Here is a 23,904-nt window from a genome sequence, read left to right on the forward strand (position 1 = left end):
CCAGTGTCTGCCAGAGAAATTTCTGAAGAAACTCGAGGATGTGGTGCACAGTAAAGTACTCAATTATGTTTTGAATGGCTAGTCTAGAGTGTGACGATAAGAAATTAACTTCGTGCAGATCAAGGTTGTCTCCTATGGGGTTCAAGAGTCATTATTCCACCAAAGTTTAGAGATGTTGTTAGAGGGACTTTATCAAGTGCACACAAGGATAGTCTGTATGAAAGCAGTAGCAAGAAGCTATTTTTGGTATCCAAAGGTAGATAGAGATATTGAAGAGTCGGTGAAAAGTTGTGAAATGTGTCTGAGATTGAGAAATGATCCGACCAAGGTTCCTTGGCCAAACACAAGAAAACCGTGGGAATGAGTACCTGTTGATTTTCTTTGAAGTGGAGGGTAAAGAGTATTTTGTTTTGGTCAATAGCTGTCGCAAGTGGATAAATGTTTATGCCCAGCACCACAAGTGCCAAAACTATTAGGTTTAGAGAAGTCGGTTTGCAATTTATGCGTTTCCAGAAGTGTTGGTGTCAGATAATAGTCCATAGTTTACATCAGAAGAGTTTGAAATATTTCAGTAAAAATGGAGTCAAACATACTCTGATATCTCCGTATCACCCAGCATCAAATGGTGCTGCAGAAAGAAGTGTACAAATTGTGAAGAGGTCTTTGCAAAAGTATTTGCCAGGTTACAAGCTAGGCAGTAATGTCCATGTTTCTCTTTGACACAGACTAAAAAAAATTCTGTTCTCTTACGGAATAACCCCACAGTCAACAACAGGTTGCTCACCTTAAGCGTTTGTGTTTAAACACACTCCTAGGTCAAGGTTTAGTTTGCTTAAGCCAGACGTCAAGAGCAAAGCAAGACAGAGTGAAGATGAGGCATAAAACTTAGAGAGTTCAGTGCTGGCCAGAGGTAATGCTGAAAATCCACTGAGGTGATAAAGAGAGATATGTGTTTGGATTTGTTGCAAAAAGATTAGGTGTATTCACACATCTAATGCCGTGGAGGCAGGGTGCAGGGTTATGGGGAGAAAGCAGGGGATTAGCACTAAGTTAATTGCTCACTTGGAGAGCCAGTGCAGACACAATGGGCCGAATTACCACCTCCTGTGCTGTAGCGATTCTGAGGAAGAAGAAATAAGTTGTTCTTTTTGTTACTTCTTGTCAAATGATATTTTTGTTAGAGGTACTAGTGTTAAAGCATTTTTTTAAACATGTAAATTACCCTGGAAATATTGGTTATATATGTTCTGGTTGTGATTACAGTAACAAGCATATGACCCAACCTCTTAAGTTTCAGAGTATTATTGTACAAGTACCATTTTACATTTACTGTATAAGTTTTTTTTTAAGTGGGGAGTGTGGTATAATATCTTTTGTATACTGCCCTCTCTGCTGGGAGGTGTAAATAAAGTTCCAACATGGCTGCTCCTAGTTAATACCTCCTGTTAGTTTTACTCTGAATGCAAAACACATGATACAGAGCATTCTTATACCAATTGGAAAGTGACTAGATTCTTTATTACTCAATTGGATGATTCTTGAGTCAGTTCAGTCAACAGCATTTTTCCCATGTCCAATTATTTTGTAACTAAAAACAAAATCTTTTGAACACTTCTGTTTATAAACACTTTTTTGTTATTGCTCTTGTGTTTTCTCTCCTGGGTTGCTCTCAGCAGTGTACTCAATATTGACCATTTAATTCCTGGAGATTCTAGAACAATCCTAGAGGGTTGGCAACCTTTATAATTGAAAAAGTTACTTCTCATCACTTAAGGTTCAAACATTCTAGTTTACATTCACAGGTGTAAAATGTGAACACAATATGGAGGAAGATAGTAGAGAAAGTTTTGCAAAGATAGACTTAAATTAGATGAAGGAGCCATTTTTGATGAAAAAACGGTGAAAACAGCTTTCAAAAATGGAGAGAACATAAGGAATATTGCAGTTTGACAAATTTGGTTTTCAAGAACTGTTCGAGTTATCACTTTTTTAATCAGTTCAAGACAAGTGGGTAGCTATCAAACTGTTTGACATGCATGCAAAACTGAAGTAAACATCTGATAATCACGAGGAATCCCAGGATAGAGCGAACCGATGATGTACAAACAAGTGAGAACTGAAAGTGCAAGCAGTTTTATAAAGAAGTCATGAAGCAGTGTATTAGGCAAGTATAGATAGCAGTTCCTCAAATTTGATCAGAAACAAGTTCTGGCGACTGTGTAGTTGACCTTTATTGTATCAAATCAGAAGCATTGCTGATTTGGAATACTCAGCAAGGAGAGAAAATTAAGTGGAACCAAAAAAGTAAATGACAAAAAAGATAATTTTTAATGTTATTTTAAAGGATCGAGTAAATAATTAAGTCTCATGAGAAATAACAAGATTAAATCTACACTTTTTTTTTAGAGATACAGCACTGAAACAGGCCCTTCGGCCCACCGAGTCTGTGCCGACCATCAACCACCCATTTATATACTAATCCTACACTAATTCCATATTCCTACCACATCCCCACCTGTCCTTATATTTCCCTACCACCTACCTATACTAGGGACAATTTATAATGGCCAATTTACCTATCAACCCGCAATTCTTTGGCATGTGGGAGGAAACCGGAGCACCTGGAGGAAACCCACGCAGACACAGGGAGAACTTACAAACTCCACACAGGCAGGACCCAGAATTGAACCCGGGTCACTGGAGCTGTGAGGCTGCGGTACTAACCACTGCGCCGCCCCTTGTTAAATAAGGAAGCCAAAAATAACCCACATAATGAGAATAATTCTAAACAATTCAAGGAATCAAAATTAGTGCAGACTGAATCATGCAAGAAGCTCTTTGCAGGAGGAGTAATGATGTTCGACAGTAGAAAGACAAGTTCTTGATCTGAAAAAGGTCAAAGGGATTTTTAACAGAAGAAGTAGGTGAGGACTATATCTATTGACTTAGTAGATCCTTTTTAATAGGATGTTAGAAATATTATAGGGATCAGAAAATAGAATAAACAATCTTGCATTAGGGTTAGATTAACTAGATAAATTTTAGATTGGATCAAGCTGGTTTGAGAATCTATTAATGTATCGGTAAGACAGTAAAGCAAAATCAGTAGAGAAATTCAAAGTATTAAGGGGTTGAGACAGTGACCATTGAATCATTTAAGGGAAAATAGATAAATATTTGAGAAAAGAACCGAGCTATGGGGAGAGTACAAGGCAATTGGATTCATTTTGGATTATCAGAGTTGGCACAGACATATGATGTGCCACACGGCTGCCTTCTATGCTGCTGTGGTTTTGTGGTCTGTAAGGTAGTTGATGTACACCTTGAAAGGATTTATTTAGTCCCAGTGGTTGCTGAGGCTTGCGTAACAACAGTTTTTTTTAATATCATAACCCATTAATTTCAGGAGAGGTGAGCAGTAAAGGAAGAAATATGTATTCTCTTTGGCTAGTGATGAATTTTCTTTTTCTCTTCCAGCATACATTGCTATGTTGAGTATGGGTCAAGATCCAACCAATGACTGCCAGGATCACCAGCGGGATGTGCGAATTGTTATTCAGAAACGGGGACAGAATGAGCCAACACTGGGGAACGAATATAGACAAAGGAAGATAACCATTCAGAACAGTAAGCATCACATTGAGACCAACTTAAGTACAGTCAGCTGGAGGGCAACCTCTACCAGCTACTGTAAACTTTTTTTTCAACAGTATAATATGCCAATGTTAGTTGGGAGAAAGTCTCACCTGTATTGTACTAGCACTAGGGATCTACATACTAAGATCTTTCCAGCTATAGTGAAATTCTTAAATTCATGGCTTCTTTGATAAAGATGCAGATGTGGATCAGGATATCTCCATCGTCAGAAGAAACACTGTCTTGCTGTTTTGAAAGATGTCATGTTAACGCAAGAGAAAGGTGCTCAGTGGAGTCCCACTTTACTACAAATTGCCATCTATCCTTTATCATCTATACATAGACTCGGGCTAGATGCAAGGGTTGGATCTATCGTATTCCAGACAGCACAATTACAGAGGCAAAGCATCTTTTTTTTTTTTAAAAAAAAGAAAGCCAGTCATTGACTTGAAGCCTGAAACTTACAGCTGCCCTCTAACCTCAGCAACTAACAACCAAATACAATTACTTGGATTTGTCTTATAATTGTGGCCTTGAGGGGATAGGCCAGGTCTGTAGCTAAGCCTTAAAACTGTGCTGCAGATCCAAGACTACCTGTGAGCAATGCCACAGGAGACCTACTGGTTGTATTAAAAACTAAAATAGAAATGAAAAATATCATGCCAAAAGTTTGTTTTTTTAAAACAGTTTTCGGATTTGTTGCTGTGAAAGCCAACAAAGTATGAGAGCCGGATTTCAAGGTTATTCCAAGACCTGATTGTCCAGCAAGGTGGGGGTGGGGAGGGGGAAACACTTCAATATGGAATTACTGCCTTTATAAACAAAACCTATTGAAAGTACGATGGGATGCTGAGATACCTGATTCAATGCCTTTTATTGTGTTTTCCTCCCTATTCCATTCTTCGCTAATCCATCTTGTGTCCCAACCTATAGCTGTTTGCTCAATGTCCCAACTCTTCCACTGACTACCATTCAACAGAAACGACTGCCTTCTTCCCCACCCCCCACAATGTTTGATGTCACCTTTTTATGTGATAATCATATGCCAAACCAGGAAAAGTTGAGCTATGAATTCTTACTAGCTGAGCTGCCATTGAGTCTTGTAATGATCTCAGTAGACTTCCCAGTCTGAGATTGGGAGAAACGTGACCACCATTGTCCATTTTAATCAAACACAGTTGAGAGACCAATATCTTCTACTTTAGGATGTTGAGTGAGACTTTGTGGACAAATCCAACTTCAAACGCTACCCAGGCAACAACACCAGAAAGAAATGGAATATGTTTGAGAGGCTTTTTATTTACAGTGTATGGTGCTACTCTGAATTCATTATTAATTGATGCTGATTTGACAAACTAGATCAATTTTGTGTAATGTAATTGGTATATATTTACTTTGTAGGAGCTGACCTGTGGATTAGTGAAGTGATGTGGTGGGACCATGGTGTTTATTACTGTACTGTCGAGGCACCAGGAGACACAACAGGAGACTCCGACAAAGAAGTTCGACTTATTGTTTTACGTATGTTTTTAATTTGTTTGTGTTGAGCTCTTTCTAAATTATCCATTTATATGTTTGGTTAACCATATTGATTTGCTCAAATCTTTTATTGATTGTCACAGGTAGGAAAAGCTACTACCGCTTATTAGTAACCAGCAATCTACACCAAAACAACCAGTCAAATTGCTAATATTTCCCCCAGTCTGGAACTAACAATTGCCACAAAACCAAAAATTCTCTCAATGCTTTAAGTAACCATCTTCCTTCCTTCCCTACAAAACCCTAAACAGGTAAAATAATGGGCCTGTTTTGCTGTCAAAATAACGGTGAGGCTAATGGCCTTTGCTATTATTGATGTGTAAATGGTGCAGTAACTTCAGGTGAGTGGCAGATGCAGAGTTAAATGTGAATATCCAAGAGTTGTTGTCCAAGTTGTGCCACTCTGCCATTAGCTTTGCAAAAGTAGCATTTCCCTATGTACATCACCATTGAAATATCTTGAAGTTGCTGTATTTGCACAATAGATACGAACTAAAGCTGACTCCGTGTCAACTTGGATAAAAAAAATTGCTTAAGGATATAAAACAGCGAGTTGTGGTAAATGGTTGTTTTTCAGTCTGGAGGATGGTAGACAGTGGCGTTCCCCAAGGGTCACTGCTAGGGCCTCTGCTTTTTTTGATATATAGAAATGATTTGGGTTTTGGAATACAGAATAAAATTCCAAAATTTACTGATCATACCAAACTTGGAGGTGTGGCAAACAGGGAGGATAGTACCATTTGACTACAGCAGGACATAGGTAAGATAGCAGAATGGGTAGACAAGTAGTAGATTAAATTTAATAGAGAAGTGTGAGGTGATGCATTTTGGCAGAAGGGATAGGGAGAGGCAATCTAGATTTAATGGCACAGTTCTAAAGAGTATGCTGGGACAGAGGGGCTTGGGGGATTCCTGTGCATTGATCATTGAAGGTGGCAGGGCAAATTGAGTGAGTAATTAGCAAAGCATATGGGATTTTGGGCTTCATAAATAGAGGGACAAAAGCAGGGAAGTTATGCTGAACCTTGATAAAGCTCTGGCTAGGCACAACTGGAGTATTGCATCCACATTTCAGGAAGGATGTGAGGGTCCTTGAGAAGGTGCAGAGGACATTTAACACAATGAGGGATTTTAGTTACAAGGTTGGGTTAGAGAAGCTGGGGTTGCTATCCTTGGAACAAAAGAGGTTGAGGGGAGATTTGATAGAGGTGTACAAGATTGATAGGTTTAGATAAGGCAGACAAAGAAAAGCTATTCCCATTAGCTGATGGTACAAGGACGAGGGGACACGTTTAAGATTTTGGGCAAAAGATGCAGGGCAGATGTGAGGAAGAAACTTTTGCGCAGCAAGGGGTAATGAGCTGGAGCTCGCTGTCTGAGAGTGATGAAAGCGGAGCTGATCAATGATTTCAAAAGAAAATTGGATTGGCACTTGAGGGAAGTAAACTTGCAGGGCTATGGGGAAAGACCAGAGGAATGAGACAACTGGATTGCTCTATCGAGAGTCGGCATGGACTTGATGGGCTGAATACCCTTCTATATAGAATCCTTCTATACCATTGTGACTCTATGACTTGTACCTTTTGAAAGGCATTGCTCTGTTTAAAAGAAATCCCTTCACTCAACCTAAGTGGAAATACATTATTGTATTAATCAGAACACTGGGAGTACTTCCTTGCAGTAGATTCTTCTGCAATACAGTCTGTTAATTCCTATCATTTTATCTTTGTTCCAGATTGGCTTACAGTGATATTTATTATCATGGGTATTTTGCTACTGTTCATATTGATCAGTATTTGTTGGTGCCAGTGCTGCCCACAAAAGTGCTGTTGTTATCTCCGATGCATCTGCTGCCCAAAACGCTGCTGTTGCCCAGAGGAAGGTAAAAGCTGTTTTTCCAGTTAATTATCTCCTTTCCATGCCTCGCCCTGCAAAAGTAGCTAATGAATGGAAGAACTTAAAGCTATCAATCCAATGACTAATTGGCTATGGTAGTGTAATGGTTAAGGTACAGAAGCATCTCTAATGATCTAAAATTCTTGAGTTTTTCCTTCTTCATTCTTGAGATGTGATCATCGTTACAATTTGGTTGTTCAAGGCAATAATAAATGTAGTCTTGCTAATGTTGATCACATTCCAAGAATAAAGGAAGAGTTAACAGTGCAATATAGTTCAAAGATAATGTTTAGAATTTTCCTACATTCTGGCATTGCCTTTGTCTAGATATTTCCCTATGGTGAAGAATGTGAGCGTGCAATGAAGTGACCATTATTTTGATCCAGGTTTCCCACCTTGTGCCTACGGCTACCATGCTTTCTTTCTCTGAATATTGTCTGATGAGTTCGAACAGCTCCATTGCTTTCAAATAAACAGATTAAACAATGGGGATTCAGTTACCATGTATAGCCCAATTAGCACACAATTTATTGGGGTTCTTTGAAGAAGTAACGTGCTGTGGATAAAGAGGAACCAGTGGATGTATGTACTTCGATTTCCAGAAGGCATTTGATAAGGTGCCACATCAACCATTATTGCGGAAAATAAAAGCTCATGGTGTAGGGGGTAACATTTTAGTCCGGATAGAAGATTGGCTAGCTAACATGAAACCGAGAGTAGGCATAAGTGGGCCATTTTCTGGTTGGCAAGATGTAACAAGTGGTGTGCCACAGGAATCCGTGCTGGGCCTCAACTTTTTACAACTTGCATGAAAGGACCGAAAGTATGGTTGCTAAATTTGCTGAGGACACAAAGATAGTTAAGAAAGTAAGTTGTGAAGAGGATCTAAGGGGGCAACAAAGGAATATAGATAGGCTAAGTGAGTTGGCAAAGATCTGGCAAATGGAGGATAATATGGGAAAATGTGAAATTGTCCATTTTGGCAGGAAGAATAAAAAAGAAGCATATTTTCTAAATGGTGAGAGATTGCAGAGCTCTGAGATGCAGAGGGATTTGCGTGTCCCAGTGCATGAATTGCAAAAGGTTAGTATGCAGGTTCAGCAAGTAATTAGGAAAGCTAATAGAATGTTATCATTTATTGCAAGGGGAATTGAATACAAAAGTAGGGAAGTTATGCTTCAGCTATACAGGGCATTGGTGAGACCACATCTGGAGTACTGTGTACAGTATTGGTCTCCTCATTTAAAGAAAGATGCAAATGTGTTGGAAGCAGTTCAGAGAAGGTTTACTAGACTAAAACCTGGAATGGGCGGGTTGTTTTATGAGGAAAGGTTGGACAGGCTAGGCTTGTATCCGCTGGAGTTTAGAAGAGTAAGAGGCAACTTGATTGAAACACATAATATCCTGAGGGGGCTTGGCAGGGTGGATTTGGAAAGGATGTTTTCTCTTGTGGGAGAATCTAGAACTTAGGGTTCACTGTTTAAAAATAAGGGGTCACCCATTTAAGACCAAGATGAGGAGAAATTTTTTTTCTGAGGGTTGTGAGTTTTTGGAACTCTGTTCCTCAAAAGGCAGTGGAAACAGTCTTTGAATATTTTTAAGGCAGAGGTAGATAGATTCTTGATGAGCAAGGGGGTGGAAGGTTATCGGGGGTAGGTGGAAATGTCGATTTGAGGTTACAATCAGTTCAGCCATGATCTTATTGAATGGCAGAGCAGGCCTGACAGGCCAAGTGCCTTACTCCTACTCCTAATTCGTATGTTCGTAATTTTAGTTGTACTAAAGAACTCGAGCCCAAGGGGAAGGAGGGAGAGAGCGTGTAATGCAAGATTTGTGGAGCTGTATTTTTCTATTATGATCTGTGTGACAACAGTAATGGAATGAATCTTGGAGAATATGGTGACTACTCAGACATTTTTACAAAGTTAGAATTTTTATATTTTCCCAACATATCTTGGTGCTTCATTTAGAACATTGGAAAATGAATAAATCTTGTGGTTGGCCAGTTTATGAACAAGCAGGAAACTGAGAATCCTGTGCAATATTGAGGATTGGAGACTTCTGCCTGTAGGAGCATGAAGATCAAAGATCGCTCTAAATTTGGTATCACTGAAGCAGAAAAATAACTAGACAAACCTGCTTTCTGTAGATTTATGGCATTGATGGAACAGTTGGAAGGATATTAAATCTACATGTAGTTGGAAAATTCTTAGATATATACTGATAAGGGATTCACGCAACATATTGTTCTGACCAAGGCAAGAGAAATGCACTGTTAATTCAGTCCCACTTCTCCACGGGTAACGGCATATCAAAACATTTTTTCACCTACCGAAGAATAGCCAATTAGACTGTATTTGTTCACCAGAATACAGCACACCAACCAGATTTCTTTAAACAACAACATTAACTATTTATTAGAAAAAAAAAAGTCTTAACCACTAATGAGATAAATCTATGTAAATGAAAATCTCCTTATTTCCCTAGCCTTCGTGTGCACACACACTCATCCATTCAAAAAAAGAGTTAATCAGGGGAAAAGGGTTTTGGTTTACAGTTGTTTCTTACGAATAGAAGGAATAGTAAAATAAATCAATAAATCAGTTTGTCACGTTCTGGTAGGAAGTTCTTCGGTTGGGTTAGGTGTCCCAGAGTCGAATAGTCAGATGTCACTCGAAGTTTCTCCAGGTGAGGTTGATGAACAGTTTGTGATGGATAATCGTTCAAGGCAATTTGACTACAGGAGGCATCACATTGGTCTGTCAGCAGAGGTGTAGCGGTAGGTCTGCTTAGGACTCACAGCAGCAGTATAGCAGTGTAAGCTTTCTTCAGGTTCCAGGATTTCCCAAAACATAGGAGGCAATAGGAACCACACTGGATGCAGGAATTCCTCACACAGGAGGCAATAGGAATCTGCTACCTTTCAAATACAGGATTTCTTTTCAAGAGATGCAAGTTTCCTTCACAGAGAGAGATCTTTTCTGGGTCTTCCACTTTGATCCCCAGACAGGCCAGAAATCAAATTTCTCATGCCTGCTCTTTGCCAACTCTCAGGTTTTTAAAAGTGTCCAAAGTGAACGTGAACCTAAACCTTCCTGAGCCAATCACATGTCCAGACACAATGTTTCCCCTGTCATTCAAAGGGTTGCTCTGAGAAGGTCAAAACCCTGGCTGGCCTCTTTGAAACTGCTTGTTTTCCTATTCTTGTATACAAAGTCAACATTCAAAAATTTCAGCTATATGCAGGTGACCATGTCCTGAAAAATCCTTTTCAATTTTTTTAAAACACACACAATTCTAAACTTTTAGTACAAAAATAAAGCCCCTTGTAACAATATAAAGACAAAATCCATCAAATCTTCCAAAATTTGTAACTGCTGTGTATGTAAAGGCACCAGTGCAGGTTTAATATCCTTCCAACTGCTCCATTAATGCCACAAATCTACAGTAAATAAGCAGCATCAGAATCTGGCTCAATTTGGATATTACTTTTGAAATCTAGTAACTAAATTCCAAGTGAGCTGTTCATTAGTGCAATAAACCCCTCATTAATTATTATATCAACAGTGTACTTTTAGGTTATGGAAAGTTTAGTTTTGGTAGTAATGAATATTTGTAAGATCAGCAATTTAATTTAATGTCTGGCTCAGTGAAATTCTAGCAACATTTTTAGATTGTGAATCATTATGTACTTATGAGCAATTTTCTATTTCAGAAGACATTGCTAATGTTTTTTTGAATTAAATAGTTAATTGGGACACTGCCTTTTTAAAATTTAGCTCTTGCAAGGCATGAACTAGTCAAACAGGCGAAGCGGGGTATGCTACCATGGATGTTTAATAGACCCATGTACGGTGAGGAAGAAAGGAATTCCCAGTTAAACTCGTTCTACATGAGTGGGCCGACACAAAGAGGTATGTAGTCTGTAGTATTAATATGCCACTGCATATATTTGAACTGGTAGGCTCCACAGCGCATATGGTAACTGGAAACAGAAACCGGAGCAAGAGTAGGCCATTCGGCCCTTCGAGCCTGCTCCGCCATTCAATACGATCATGACTGATCATCCAAACTCAGTAACCTGTTCCCGCTTTCTCCCCGTATCCCTTGATCCCATTAGCCCTAAGAACTATATCTAACTCTTTCTTGAATGTATTTAATGATTTGGCCTCAACTGCTTTCCGTGGTAGAGAATTCCACAAGTTCACCACTCTCTGGGTGAAGAAATATCTCCTCATCTCAGTCCTAAATGGCTTACCCCTTATCCTTAGACTGTGACCTCTAGTCCTGGACTCCCCCACCATCGGGAACATCCTTCCTGCATCTAGTCTGTCAAGTCCTGTTAGAATTTTGCAGGTTTCTATGAGATCCCCTCTCATTCTTCTAAACTCCAGTGAATACAAACCTAATCGACCCAATCTCTCTTCATACGTCAGTCCTGTCATCCCAGGAATCAGTCTGGTAAACCTTCACTGCACTCCCTCCATAGCAAGAATATCCTTCCTCAGATAAGGAGACAAAAACTGTACACGATACTTGAGATGTGGTCTTAACAAGGCCTTGTATAATTGCAGCAAGACATCCTTGCTCCTAGACTCTCATCCTCTCACTATGAAGGCCAACATACCATTTGCCTTTTTAACTGCCTGCTGCACCTGCATGCTTACTTTCAGCAAGTGGTGCGCAAGGACACCCAGGTCTCGTTGCACCTCCCCCTTTTCCAATCTATTGCCGTTGAGATAATCTGCCTTTCTGTTTTTGCCACCAAAGTGGATAATCTCACATTATACTGCATTTATTTATTTTACTTTATTTATTTAGACATACAGCACTGAAACAGGCCCTTCAGCCCACCGAGTCTGTGCCGACCATCAACCACCCATTTATACTAATCCTACATTAATCCCATATTCCTACCACATCCCCACCTTCCCTCAATTCCCCTACCGCCTACCTACACTAGGGGCAATTTATAATGGCCAATTTACCTATCAACCTGAAAGTCTTTGGCTGTGGGAGGAAACCGGAGCACCCGGCGAAAACCCATGCAGTCACAGGGAGAACTTGCAAACTCCGCACAGGAACCCGGGTCGCTGGAGCTGTGCGGCTGCGGTGCCAACCACTGCGCCACTGTGCTGCCCTATATATGCCTACTCACAACCTGTCCAAATCACACTGGAGCTTATCTGCATCCTCCTCACAGCTCACACTCCCACCCAGCTTTGTGTCGTCTGCAAACTTGGATATATTACTTTTAATTTCTTCATCTATATCATTAATATATATTGTGAATAGCTGGGGTCCTAGCACTGATTCCTGCGGTACCCCACTAGTCACTGCCTGCCACTCAGAAAATGATCCATTTATTCCTACTCTTTGTTTCCTGTCTGCCAACCAGTTCTCTATCCATGTCAGTACCTTGCCTCAATCCCATGTGCTTTAATTTTGCACACTAATCTCTTATATGGGACCTTATCGAAAGCCTTCTGAAAGTCCAAATACGCCACATCCACTGGTTCTCCCTTATCTATTCTACTTGTTACATCCTCAAAAAATTCCAGTAGATTTGTCAAGCATGATTTCCCTTTTGTAAATCCATGTTGACTTTGTCCGAAAGTGTCATTGTTTTCCAGGTGCTCTGCTATTACATATTTTATAATGGACTCTAGCATTTTCCCCACTACTGATGTCTATGGTCTATAATTCCCTGTTTTCTCTCTACCTCCTTTTTTAAATAGTGGGGTTGCATTAGCTACCCTCCAATCCATTGGAACTGTTCCAGAGTCGATTAGAATTTTGAAAAATGACCAGCAATGCATCTACTATTTCTAGAGCCACTTCCTAAGTACTCTGGGATGTAGATTATCAGACTCTGGGGATTTATCGGCCTTCAATCCCATCAATTTCCCTAACACCATTTCCCTACTAATACTGATTTCATACAGTTCCTCCTTCTCACTGGACCCTATGTTCCCCAACATTTCTGGGAGGTAATTTGTGTCCTCCTTTGTGAAGACAGAACCAAAGTATACATTTAATTGGTCTGCCATTTCTTAGCTCCCTATTATAATTTTCCCCCGTTGCTGACTGTAACGGACCTACATTTTGTCTTTACTAATCTTTTTCTCTTCACATATTTATAGAAGCTTTTAGTCAGTTTTTATGTTCCCCGCAAGTTTACTCTCCTACTCTATTTTCCCCCACTTAATCATCCTCTTTGTCCTCCTTTGCTGAATTCCAAACTGCTCCCAATCCTCAGACTTGCTGCTTGTTCTGGCAATTTTATATGCCTCCCCTTTGGATCTAATACTATCCCTAATTTCTTAAGTAAGCTATGGTTGAGCCACCTTTCCAGTTTTATTTTTGCGCCAGACAGGAATGAATAATTGTTGTAATTCATGCACACGTTCTTTAAATATTATCCATTGCCTATCCACTGTCAGCCCTTTTAATAAAGTTCCCCAATCTACCATAGCCAACTCGCGCCTCATACCGTCATAGTTTCCTTTTATTTAGATTCAGGACCCTAGTCTCGGAATCAACTCTCTCACTCTCAATCTTAATGAAGAATTCTCTTGTTATGGTCTCTGTTCCCCAAGGGACCTCGCACAACAAGATTGTTAACTAATCCTATCTCATTACACAATACCCAGTCTAGGATATCCTGTTCTCTCGTTGGTTCCTCAACGTACTGGTCCAAAAAAACCATCACGTACGCTCTCCAGGAATTCCTCCTCCACAGTATTATTGTTAGTTCGGTTTGCCCAATCTATATGTAGATTAAAATCCCCCATAATTACAGTTGCACCCTTATTGTATGTGTCTAATTTCCTGTTTAATGCCATCCTTTACATCACCACTGCTGTTTGGGGGTCTATATACAACCCCCACAAATGTTTTCTGCCCCTTGGTGTTTCTTAGCTCCACCCATACAGATTCCACATCAGGATTCTCTGAGCTAATATCCTTCCTCACTATTGTATTGATTTCCTCTTTTACTAACAATGCTACTCCACCTCCTTTCCCTATTTGCCTGTCCGTCCTAAATATTGAATACCCTTGGATGTTCAGTTCCCATCTTTGGTCACCCTGCAGGCCATGTCTCTGTAATCGCAACTATATCGTATCCATTTACATCTATTTGCATGGTTAATTCGCCCACCTTATTGCGAATACTCCGCATTGCGACACAATGTCTTTAGGCTTGTCTTTTTAGCATTCTTAGTCATCTTAGCATTATTTTGCTGTATGGCCCTATTTGTTTCTTGCCCTTGATTTCTATGCCTTCCACTTTTGCCTTTTTGTTTCCTGTCTTTCGTTTCTATCTTTGTTTCCTCGTCCTCAGTCTCCCCACTCAGGTTCCCATTCCCCTGCCATTCTAGTTTAAATCCTCCCCAACATCACTAGCAAATGCCCCTGCAAGGACATCGGTTCCGGTCGCACCTGGGTGTAACGTGTCCCGCTTGTACAGGTCACACCTTTCCCAGAACCAGTTCTGTTGTCCCAGGATCTAAATTCCTCCCTCCTGCACCATTTCTGCAGCCACACATTCATCTGGTCTATTCGCCAGTTCCTATATTCACTAACACGTGGCACAGGAAGTAATCCTGAGATTACAACCTTTTTTTGAGGTCCTGCTTTTTAATTTAGCTCCTAACTCCTTAAATTCATCTTGCAGGACCTCATCCCTTTTTCTACCTATGTCGTTGGTACCAACATATACCACGACCACTGGCTGTTCACCCACCCCCTTCCGAATGTCCTGCAGCCGCTCCGCGATATCCTTGACCCGAGCACCAGGGAGGCAACATGCCATCCTAGAGTCTCGTTTGTGGCCACAGAAACGCCTGTCTGTTCCCCTTACAGTTGATTCTCCTATCGCTATGGCTGTCCTAGTCTCTTTCCCCCCCCCACTTGCTGTGCAGCAGAGCCATCCGTGGTGCCACGAACCTGGCTGTTGCTGCTTTCCCCTGGGAGGCCATTCCCCCCCCCCCCCCCAACAGTATTCAAAGTGATATCACTTTTCTGCCTGTGTAGCCATTGCCTGTGATGTGACCACCTCGCTAAATGTGCTATCCATGACGTCCTCAGCATCGCGGATGTTCCACAGTGAATCCACCCGCAGCTCCAGCTCTGTAATGCGGGGAGTCAGTAGCTGCAGATGGATACACGTCCTGCACACGGTTGTCAGGGACACTGGAAGCGTCCCTGATTTCCCACATAGCGCAGGAGGAGCATATCACGGGGCTGAGCTCTCCTGCCATGACATACCTTTAGCTTACTTAGTTACTCCCTTTAATTAAAAAATATTAATTACGCTAGGGGCCGTGTTCTACTCCAAGCACTACCCATTACAATCTAAAGTCCTTAATAAATTACACTAATTAAAAAAAAACACACTTTAGTAGTACTAACCTTTATCACTTTTATAAGGTAGGTTTAAAAGAAAACTTTCCCCTGATTTTTTTTTTTAAAGCTATTTCCAGACCCTAACAGCTGTTACTCGCCAACCTTGCAGCTTTCCTGTGGTGTCACTGTTGACTTTTTTTTTTCAAACAAAGGGGAACAAAAATATGCCAAGAGTTGTATGGTAACATGACATTCACTTTTCACCTCTATGCATCAATGATTTCAACAACAAGCTGTGACGGCACCGAAGAAAACTTTAGGACAGCATTCCTTTTTTTTTAATTCTACAAGATGCAGTGCAGCAATCGCCATGGCTCCTTTCAGACCCTTGACCTCTACCACCTAGGGCAATGATGATCAATTAGTCTCCACTCCCTTGAAGAAATAAGGATTTATTTAACATTTATCCAGAATATTAAACTTCAGTCCCATTATACGGGTTATCAGCAGAAACAACCCCACCTGTCAGAATGAACATAGTTCAGTCCTGGATGTGACTAACAGCAGCAATAACAACAGAATCCAATCCCTGCAGCCATTTACTTCCCATCCCTAATTGCCCTTGAGAAGGTGGTAATGAGCCACCTCCTTGAACTGCTGCAGGTACACCCACAGTGCTGTTGGGGAGTTCCAGGATTTTGAAGAAGTAGCAATTTAGTTCCAAGTCAGGATGGTGTGTGACCTTGGAGGGGAATTTGCAGGTGGTGGTGGTCCAATGCGTCTGCTGCCCTAGGTAGTCGCGGGTTTGGAAGGTGACTTGGTGATTGCTGCACTGCATCTTGTAGATGGTACACACTGCTGCCACTTTGTGCTGGTGGTGCAGGGAGTGAATGTTTAAGGTAGCGGATGCGTTGCTAGTCTAGTGGGTTACTTTGCCCTGGATGGTGTCGAGCTTCTTGAGTGTTGTTGGAGCTGCTTATTCAGACAAATGGGGAGTATTCCATCACACTCCTGACTTGTGCCTTGTAGATGGTGGACAGACTTTGTGGAATCAGGCCACAGAATCCCCAGCCTCTGACCTACTCTGACTGGATGAGATGCAATTAAGGATACTGAGGAAAGCAAGGGTAGAAATTTCAGAGGCAGTGGCTATAATCTTCCAATCCTCCTTAGATACAGAGATGGTGCCAGAGGACTGGAGAATTGCAGATTTTGAACCCTTGTTCAAAAATGGGTGTAAGGACAAGCCCAGCAACTACAGTTCAGTCAGTTTAACCTCTGTGATGGGAATGCTTTTAGAAACAATAATTTTGGGCAAAATTAATAGTCTCTTGGATAACTGTGGATTAATTAAGGAAAATCACATGGATGGTTAAGAGTAAATTGTGTTTAACTAACTTGCTTGAGATTTTTGATGGGATAACAGAGGGTTGATGAGAGTAATTGATGTGATGCACATGGACTTCCAAAAGGCATTTAATAAAGTGCCACATGTCTGTGTTGTCAGAGACGTTAGAGCCCATGGAATAAACAGAACAATAGCAGCATGGATACAAAATTGGCTAAGTGACAGGAAACAGAATAGTTGTGAATGGTTGTTCATCAGACTTTCTCTTTGGCCTCCTTATCTCGAGAGACAATGGGTAAGTGCCTGGAGGTGGTCAGTGGTGTGTGGAGCAGCGCCTGGAGTGGTTGTAAAAGCCAATTCTAGAGTGACAGGCTCTTCCACAGGTGCTGCAGAAAAATTTGATTGTCGGGGCTGTTACACAGTTGGCTCTTCCCTTGCGCCTCTCTCTTTTTTTCCTGCCAACTGCTAAGTCTCTTCGACTCGCCACACTTTAGCCCCGCCTTTATGGCTGTCCGCCAGCTCTGGCGAACGCTGGCAACTGACTCCCACGACTTGTGATCAATGTCACAGGATTTCATGTCGCGTTTGCAGACGTCTTTAAAGCGGAGACATGGATGGCCGATGGGTCTGATACCAGTGGTGAGCTCGCTGTACAATGTGTCTTTGGGGATCCTGCCATCTTCCATGCGGCGCACATGGCCAAGCCATCTCAAGCGCCGCTGACTCAGTAGTGTGTATAAGCTGGGGATGTTGGCCGCCTCGAGGACTTCTGTGTTGGAGATACGGTCTTGCCACCTGATGCTAAGTATTCTCCAGAGGCAGCGAAGATGGAATGAATTGAGACGTCTCTCTTGGCTAACATACGTTGTCCAGACCTCGCTGCCATAGAGCAAAGTACTGAGGACACAGGCTTGATACACTCTGATTTTTGTGTTCCGTGCCAGTGTGCCATTTTCCCACACTCTGTTGGCCAGGCTGGACATAGCAGTGGAAGCCTTTCCCATGCGCTTGTTGATTTCTGCATCTAGAGACAGGTTACTGGTGATAGTTGAGCCTAGGTAGGTGAACTCTTGAACCACTTCCAGAGCGTGGTCGCCAATATTGATGGATGGAGCATTTTTGACATCCTGCCCCATGATATTCGTTTTCTTGAGGCTGATGGTTAGGTCAAATTCATTGCAGGCAGCCGCAAACCTGTCGATGAGACTCTGCAGGCACTCTTCAGTGTGAGATGCCTGGAGGAAGGTATATAGTGAGGTTCCCCAGGGGTTGGTAATGGGAGCCCTGCTTTTTTTGATCTATATTAATGACTTAGACTTGGGTATACAGGTTACAATTTCAAAATTTGCAAATGACACAAAACTTGGATGTATTGTGAACTGTGAGGAGTATAGTGATAAACTTCAAGAGGACAGTGATAGTCTGGTAGAATGGGCAGACAGGTTGTAGATGAAATTTAATGCAGAAAAGTGTGAAGTGATTCATTATGGTAAGACGAATGAGGAGAGGCAATATAAATTAAAGAGTGGAATTCTGAAGGGGGTGCAGGCAGGAGCAGAGGGGCCTGGGAGTATATGTGCACAAACTTTGAAGGTTGCAGGGCAGGTTGAGAAAGCAGTAATAAAACATATGGGATTCTGGGCTTTATAAATAGGGGCATAGAGTACAAAAACAAGGAAGTTATGATAAAACTGTATAAAACACTAGTTCGGCTTCAACTGGAGTATTGTGTTCAGTTCTGGGCATCATGCTTTCGGAAGGATGTTAAGGCATTAGAGAAGGTGTAGAAAAGATTCACGAGAATGGTTCCCGGGATGAGGAACTTCAGTTACTTGCATAGGTTGGAGAAGCTGGGTCTCTTTTCTCCTTGGAGAAGAGGAGATTTGATAGAGGTGTTCAAAATCATGAAGGGTCAGGACAGAGCAGATGGGGAGAAATTGCTCCCATTGGCCAAAGGATCCAAAACCAGAGGACACTGATTTAAAGTGATTGACCAAAGAAGCAACAGCAACATGAGAAACTTTTTTTACACAGCGAATGGTTAGGATCTGGAATGCACAGCCTGAGAGTGTGGTGGAGACGGATTCAATTGAAGACTTCAGAAGAGAACTGGATACTTATCTGAAGAGAAAACAAATTGCAGAGAGTTCTCTTGCATGTGTTCTGGCTTGGACACATGGGCCGAATGGCCTCCTTCTGTACTATAACCATTCTATGATTATAGCGACATTAATTATATGACTGGTCCAGTTAGGTTTCTGGTCAATGGTAACCGCAGGATGATGTTAGTGGAGGTCTTAGCGATGATAATATCATTGAACATCAAGGGGAGATGGTTAGATTCTCTCTCGTTGGAGATGGTCATATTGCTTGGTAATTGTGTGGCATGAATGTTGCGTTACTTGCCATTTATCAGCCCAAGCCTGAATGTTGTCCAGGCCTTGCTGCTTACGGGCATGTTTGCTCCAGTATCTGAGGAGTTGCGAATGGTACTGAACACTCTGCAATCATCAGCAAACATCCTCACTTCAGACCTTTATTTTGGAGGGAATGCCATTGATGAAGCAGCTGAAGATTTTTTTTGATTTTGTTAGTATTTTGTTTTTCCTGCTCCAAGTATAATTCTGATTTGCATAGAATTTTCTTTGAATTCCCTTCCATTTTGCATAAAATTAGATGTCGAAGGTTTACTTAAAAGCTGTATTTAAAAAGAAAAAAGCTGTACATATGCAGCCCCACTCACACGTGGACACAATTTGGGATTATAACTGTTGCATTTAAAAATAATATAGAGAAAGTATAGTTCTCATTCCTGAAACATTTACTGTTCGTGTGGTCCCAAAACTAAATAGTTGGCCATCCTGTTCCCATTATATATTTCACCTAATCATGCAACATTTCTGGACAAATTAATTCTTTCTCTTTTTCTTTGGGACAGTTAGAAGCCCATTTAATAGAATTCACACGTTTGACGGTAGTTCAAAAGCTCGAAACTCAAGTTTAATCTCTCTTTAATTTTTATTTCCATTATGTAGATTTTTCCACAAAGAACAGTGTACCATTGACTGTAGTCCCTTACAGTGGCTACCCAAACTCTTCTGTTCAGATGCTGGACTACATAGAGAATGAGGTGAAAAACATGAACACTGTACAGCCTCTACAAAATGGAATCCGCACAAGTAGCAGCACACCTCCCAGTGTGCTTTCATCACTAAACGAAATTGGAGTTAGAGAAGTAGATCGTCGTGTTATCCACCTACCCCCAATTCTGGAGACAATCCGTGAAACTAGCCTCCCTTCATCACAACGAACCAGTAACTCATCCCGGAGGAATAATCAGCGAAGGGCTAGAAGTCATGAGGATATTTTGGATGTAGGGCTCCCCAGGAATCAAAGATCTCAAGAAGGATCAAGGTCCAGCAGGAGCTCACAAGACAGAAGACCTAACCAATCTCAAGGGAATAGGAGAGACGATTTTTATGATGGCCGACGGAGAGGTCAGATGCTGCCAAGAAGACAAAATTATGGAGATTATAGTGATGATTCTGACTATGACGATGAGTCCAGACACACCAGTTCAAACCAGAGGCATGGCAGAAGAGGTTACGAAGAGGACAGACGACCACATCGCCGAAGTAATAGAGATCACTCACCTGAAAAAAGAAATAGGCGCAGAGACCAAAGCTATTCTCCTCCACCTCATCGAAGACGGCAAGGATCATGGAATTCCCTGGATGATTATGATAACCGTGCTCGATACAACAGGGTGCGGTCGGATGATCGAATGGCAGACTGGTTGGAAACCTTGAAGAAGCCATTTAAGTATCATGAGAAGCCCCCAAGCTACCACTCTGTAGATGGGGGATCAGAGGAAAGCAGTACACGGCGACCTAATAATGGACGGCAGTCAGTAAGTTATTGTTTTTTATTATACTTATGTGTCAAACATTTGTAGTATAGTCATTGCTACTTCTTGGAAGTGTGGTTATAAAAAAAATTCCTAATGCTCTGCATGCAACCATGTTCCAGTGTATCATACATTTGAAGGTTTAGTATTAGTATTAATGAAAGAGCCTGACCATATCATTTCATTGATGTGATCAGTTAAATATTGTAATTAAATTTCAACATTTATCAAATTCCAGACACATTCCATACAACAGTAGAGATCTTATTATAGATAGCAATATGAAATAGTCTTGCAGGTCATGCTGTAATTGTTTTAGATGGAAGACAATTCTGTATTGCCAGTGCTGAAACTTGAGGTGCTGTTTTATACTATGATTTTGTTTTTTTTTTGTTTTTCTCTCTTTCCACCCCCACCCCCGTTTAACTTTGTAAAAATGAGGTTGCATGACATGAATAAAACTTTTCAAACAGGTAGCTAGAAGCTATAGTATTGCTCACAAAAGATCAAATGGATAAACTGAAGTCTGATGTTTTTTGTTTGACAGGAACGGAGTTCTCGTAGTGGTAGAAGTGTAGTGATATGAAGAAACCTCCACTTGTCATATTCCATAATCGACATCTGCAGGGTGGGTTGTAATATAGATGGCAGCCTTTGACATTCCTTTTAAGCATATCTTTTCATCGTGGATTTTCAGAGAAGAGAACAGAAGCTCCAATTTTAAATTTGACTTCAAGACATGCTTGTGATGTGTGACTTTGCAACAGAAACTAACCTACATGGGACAAGAGAGCCTATTTCACTCTTACTGATCTTGACATGGACAAAAATAGAGAAGGATATTTGTGGCAAAATGCTAGTTTTAAGTTAATTTTAAAAATAAACATACTTCACAGGGAAGTGATAAGATAACGTTCCCTCCAACCATTTCTTTGGATCTTTTTGTCTCCAGGTCAACCAGGAATATTAAAGGTTTCCCATCTTTGAGGAAATACACTGGGGCCCTCTATAACTTGGTCGACAGGGGCCATGTCTCGAGACAGTGTTATAGGTGAGACCACGTTTTAATGGTTAAAAATGCCAAACCAGTGGCCAGAATAATGCAGAAATACAGATAAATGGAATAAGGGAAGCTCTTGGCATTGTGGTAATGTCACTGAACTAGTAATCTAGATGCCCAGGCTAATGCCCTGGGGATACTGGTTCAAAGCCCACCATGGCAGCTGGTGGAATTTAAATTCAATTAATTAATAAAAAATCTAGAATTGAAAGCTAGTCTCAGTTTCATGGCATCATTTACCATCATCGATTGTTGTAAAAACCCATCTGGTTCATTAATATTCTTTAGGGAAGGAAATCTGCTGTCCTTATCAGTCTGGCCGACATGTGACTCCAGACCCATAGTAATGTAGTTGGCTCTTAACTGGCCTCTTAAATGGCCTAGCAAGCCACTCAGTTGTCAAGGGTAATTAGGGATGGGCAACAAATGTTGGCCTTGCCAGCCATGCCCACATCCCATGAAAATTAAAAAAGGGCCTCAAGTAGATAAACTGCCTGATCTGATGTAAACAAATGGACTTCCGGTAACAAAATGAAGACAATCAATTCAAATAAAATAAGTTTTAATTTTTCTGGTAATAAAAATGTGAATATACATGTATAGTTGGACTATTTAAATCTACAGACTGTTAGTTCTTGCTTATCAGATTATATAAAAATATCTTGAGTGCACAATTGGCAATCATAATCCACTTATTAAACGGATGGGCGCATGTTAAAGAAATCAGTCATTTTTAATGATTTACATTTATTCCTCGCCTCTGCCTTTGCTAGCTGTGGGTGTTCTGAAGTTGCGTCACACTTGCAGCAGTTGATTTTTTTTTTTTGTTGGCTTCCAACCATACCAGCGATTCTACTAAGTAGTGGATGACTATGGGAGATGGCAGAGGCTCAGTCTTGGTAGTATTATTATCATCATCATCATCATCTTCAGCTTGCTGGACATCTTGAGGGTTTAGCTTTGTTTACGCTGGCCAATTGTCTGGTTATCTGTACAAGCACAGATGGCCCTATCCTACATTTGACCCATATTTATACAGAGGAAAACCGCATTTGGTTACAATGGGAAAATTACATTGGCTAAACCCCTTAATTTGTCATGAGGCTTCCATCGCATTGGCTAGTTCTAAATGTGAACTAAAATTAAAAAGTTCGATTAAGTTACTTGTTAGGTGACAATGAATTAAAATTAAAAAATTTTGGAGTCCAAGATAGACCCGCATTATACTGAGTTCTGTCCTATACCAGACCGTGTTATAGCAGGGCCCAAGTGTATTATAAAAACACTGAGACTACTTGTGGACATTTGTTACCCTATGTTTTATGGATTCTAAATCTCATCTTTAAGAATGTGTATTTTGAAAGCAGCAAAAAGAAATTTTCAAAAGGATTTTTTTTTTTTTAGAGCTCCAAGTTTTCAGACTTAAATTTAATAAGTTGGAATTGTTTCCTATTCTTTTGAATATAGTTTTGTCTCATTTAATACAAATAATCTGTACATTGGAATAAATATTTTTTCTTTTGTTGTACCATATTTGCTTCTTAAAAAGTAACACTGATTGTATTATGGGATAGTGAAATAAATGCAAAATTAATCATTTATTTTAACAGGGGACATGTCTATCACCTAAGTGTGTTTAGGCAACATTCAATCAGAATACTTTTCTCAAACTGAATAGAGGCTTTTCATGTTCATATCTATCACTCTAGAATTGGCCTTTATAGCGACTCCAGGTGCTGCTGCACAAACCACTGACCACCTCTAAGCGCTTTATCTATTGTCTCTCGAGACAAGGAGGCCAAAAGGAAGGAAGGAACTTGCCATTGGATAATGCACTAGCAAGGAAAAAAGTATAAAAATTTCATTATCTTTAGGATACTCTGTTCTGTTCAATCTTTCTGCATCAATTTTTTGCATCTTATCTGTTCACTGATTTCTAGGCCCATGATCTGAAATTCACTCAAACTTCTCTGCCTCCTTTTCTCCTTTTACTACCCTTAAAACCCACATCTTTGACTAAGCTTTTGGTCACTGCCCCCTAAGAATTCCTTTATTGACTCAGTGTCCATTTTAATCTGGTTACACCACTCTGCAGAACCTTGGGACTTTTTAATATGTTGAAGGCATTATTAAAATGTAAGTAACTTATGTAGACATAACCAGCATTTC

The 23,904-nt window shown here is 40.6% G+C and overlaps 1 protein-coding gene across 1 annotated transcript in view; it reads left to right on the plus strand.

The window, feature by feature from the left end:
- Window positions 1-23,249, plus strand: part of LOC137374567 (immunoglobulin-like domain-containing receptor 1) — a 59,385-nt gene extending 36,136 nt beyond the window's left edge. The window contains exons 3-8 of the mRNA XM_068040858.1: window positions 3,478-3,627; window positions 5,038-5,157; window positions 6,911-7,057; window positions 10,851-10,985; window positions 19,804-20,678; window positions 21,223-23,249. Coding sequence (XP_067896959.1) covers window positions 3,478-3,627; window positions 5,038-5,157; window positions 6,911-7,057; window positions 10,851-10,985; window positions 19,804-20,678; window positions 21,223-21,261 — 1,466 coding nt within the window. The 3' untranslated portion in view covers window positions 21,262-23,249. The remainder of the gene's footprint in view (window positions 1-3,477; window positions 3,628-5,037; window positions 5,158-6,910; window positions 7,058-10,850; window positions 10,986-19,803; window positions 20,679-21,222) is intronic.
- The last annotated feature ends 655 nt before the right edge of the window (window positions 23,250-23,904 follow it).

Source organism: Heterodontus francisci, chromosome 10, assembly GCF_036365525.1.
Source record: "Heterodontus francisci isolate sHetFra1 chromosome 10, sHetFra1.hap1, whole genome shotgun sequence".
Taxonomy (NCBI): Eukaryota; Metazoa; Chordata; class Chondrichthyes; order Heterodontiformes; family Heterodontidae; genus Heterodontus; species Heterodontus francisci.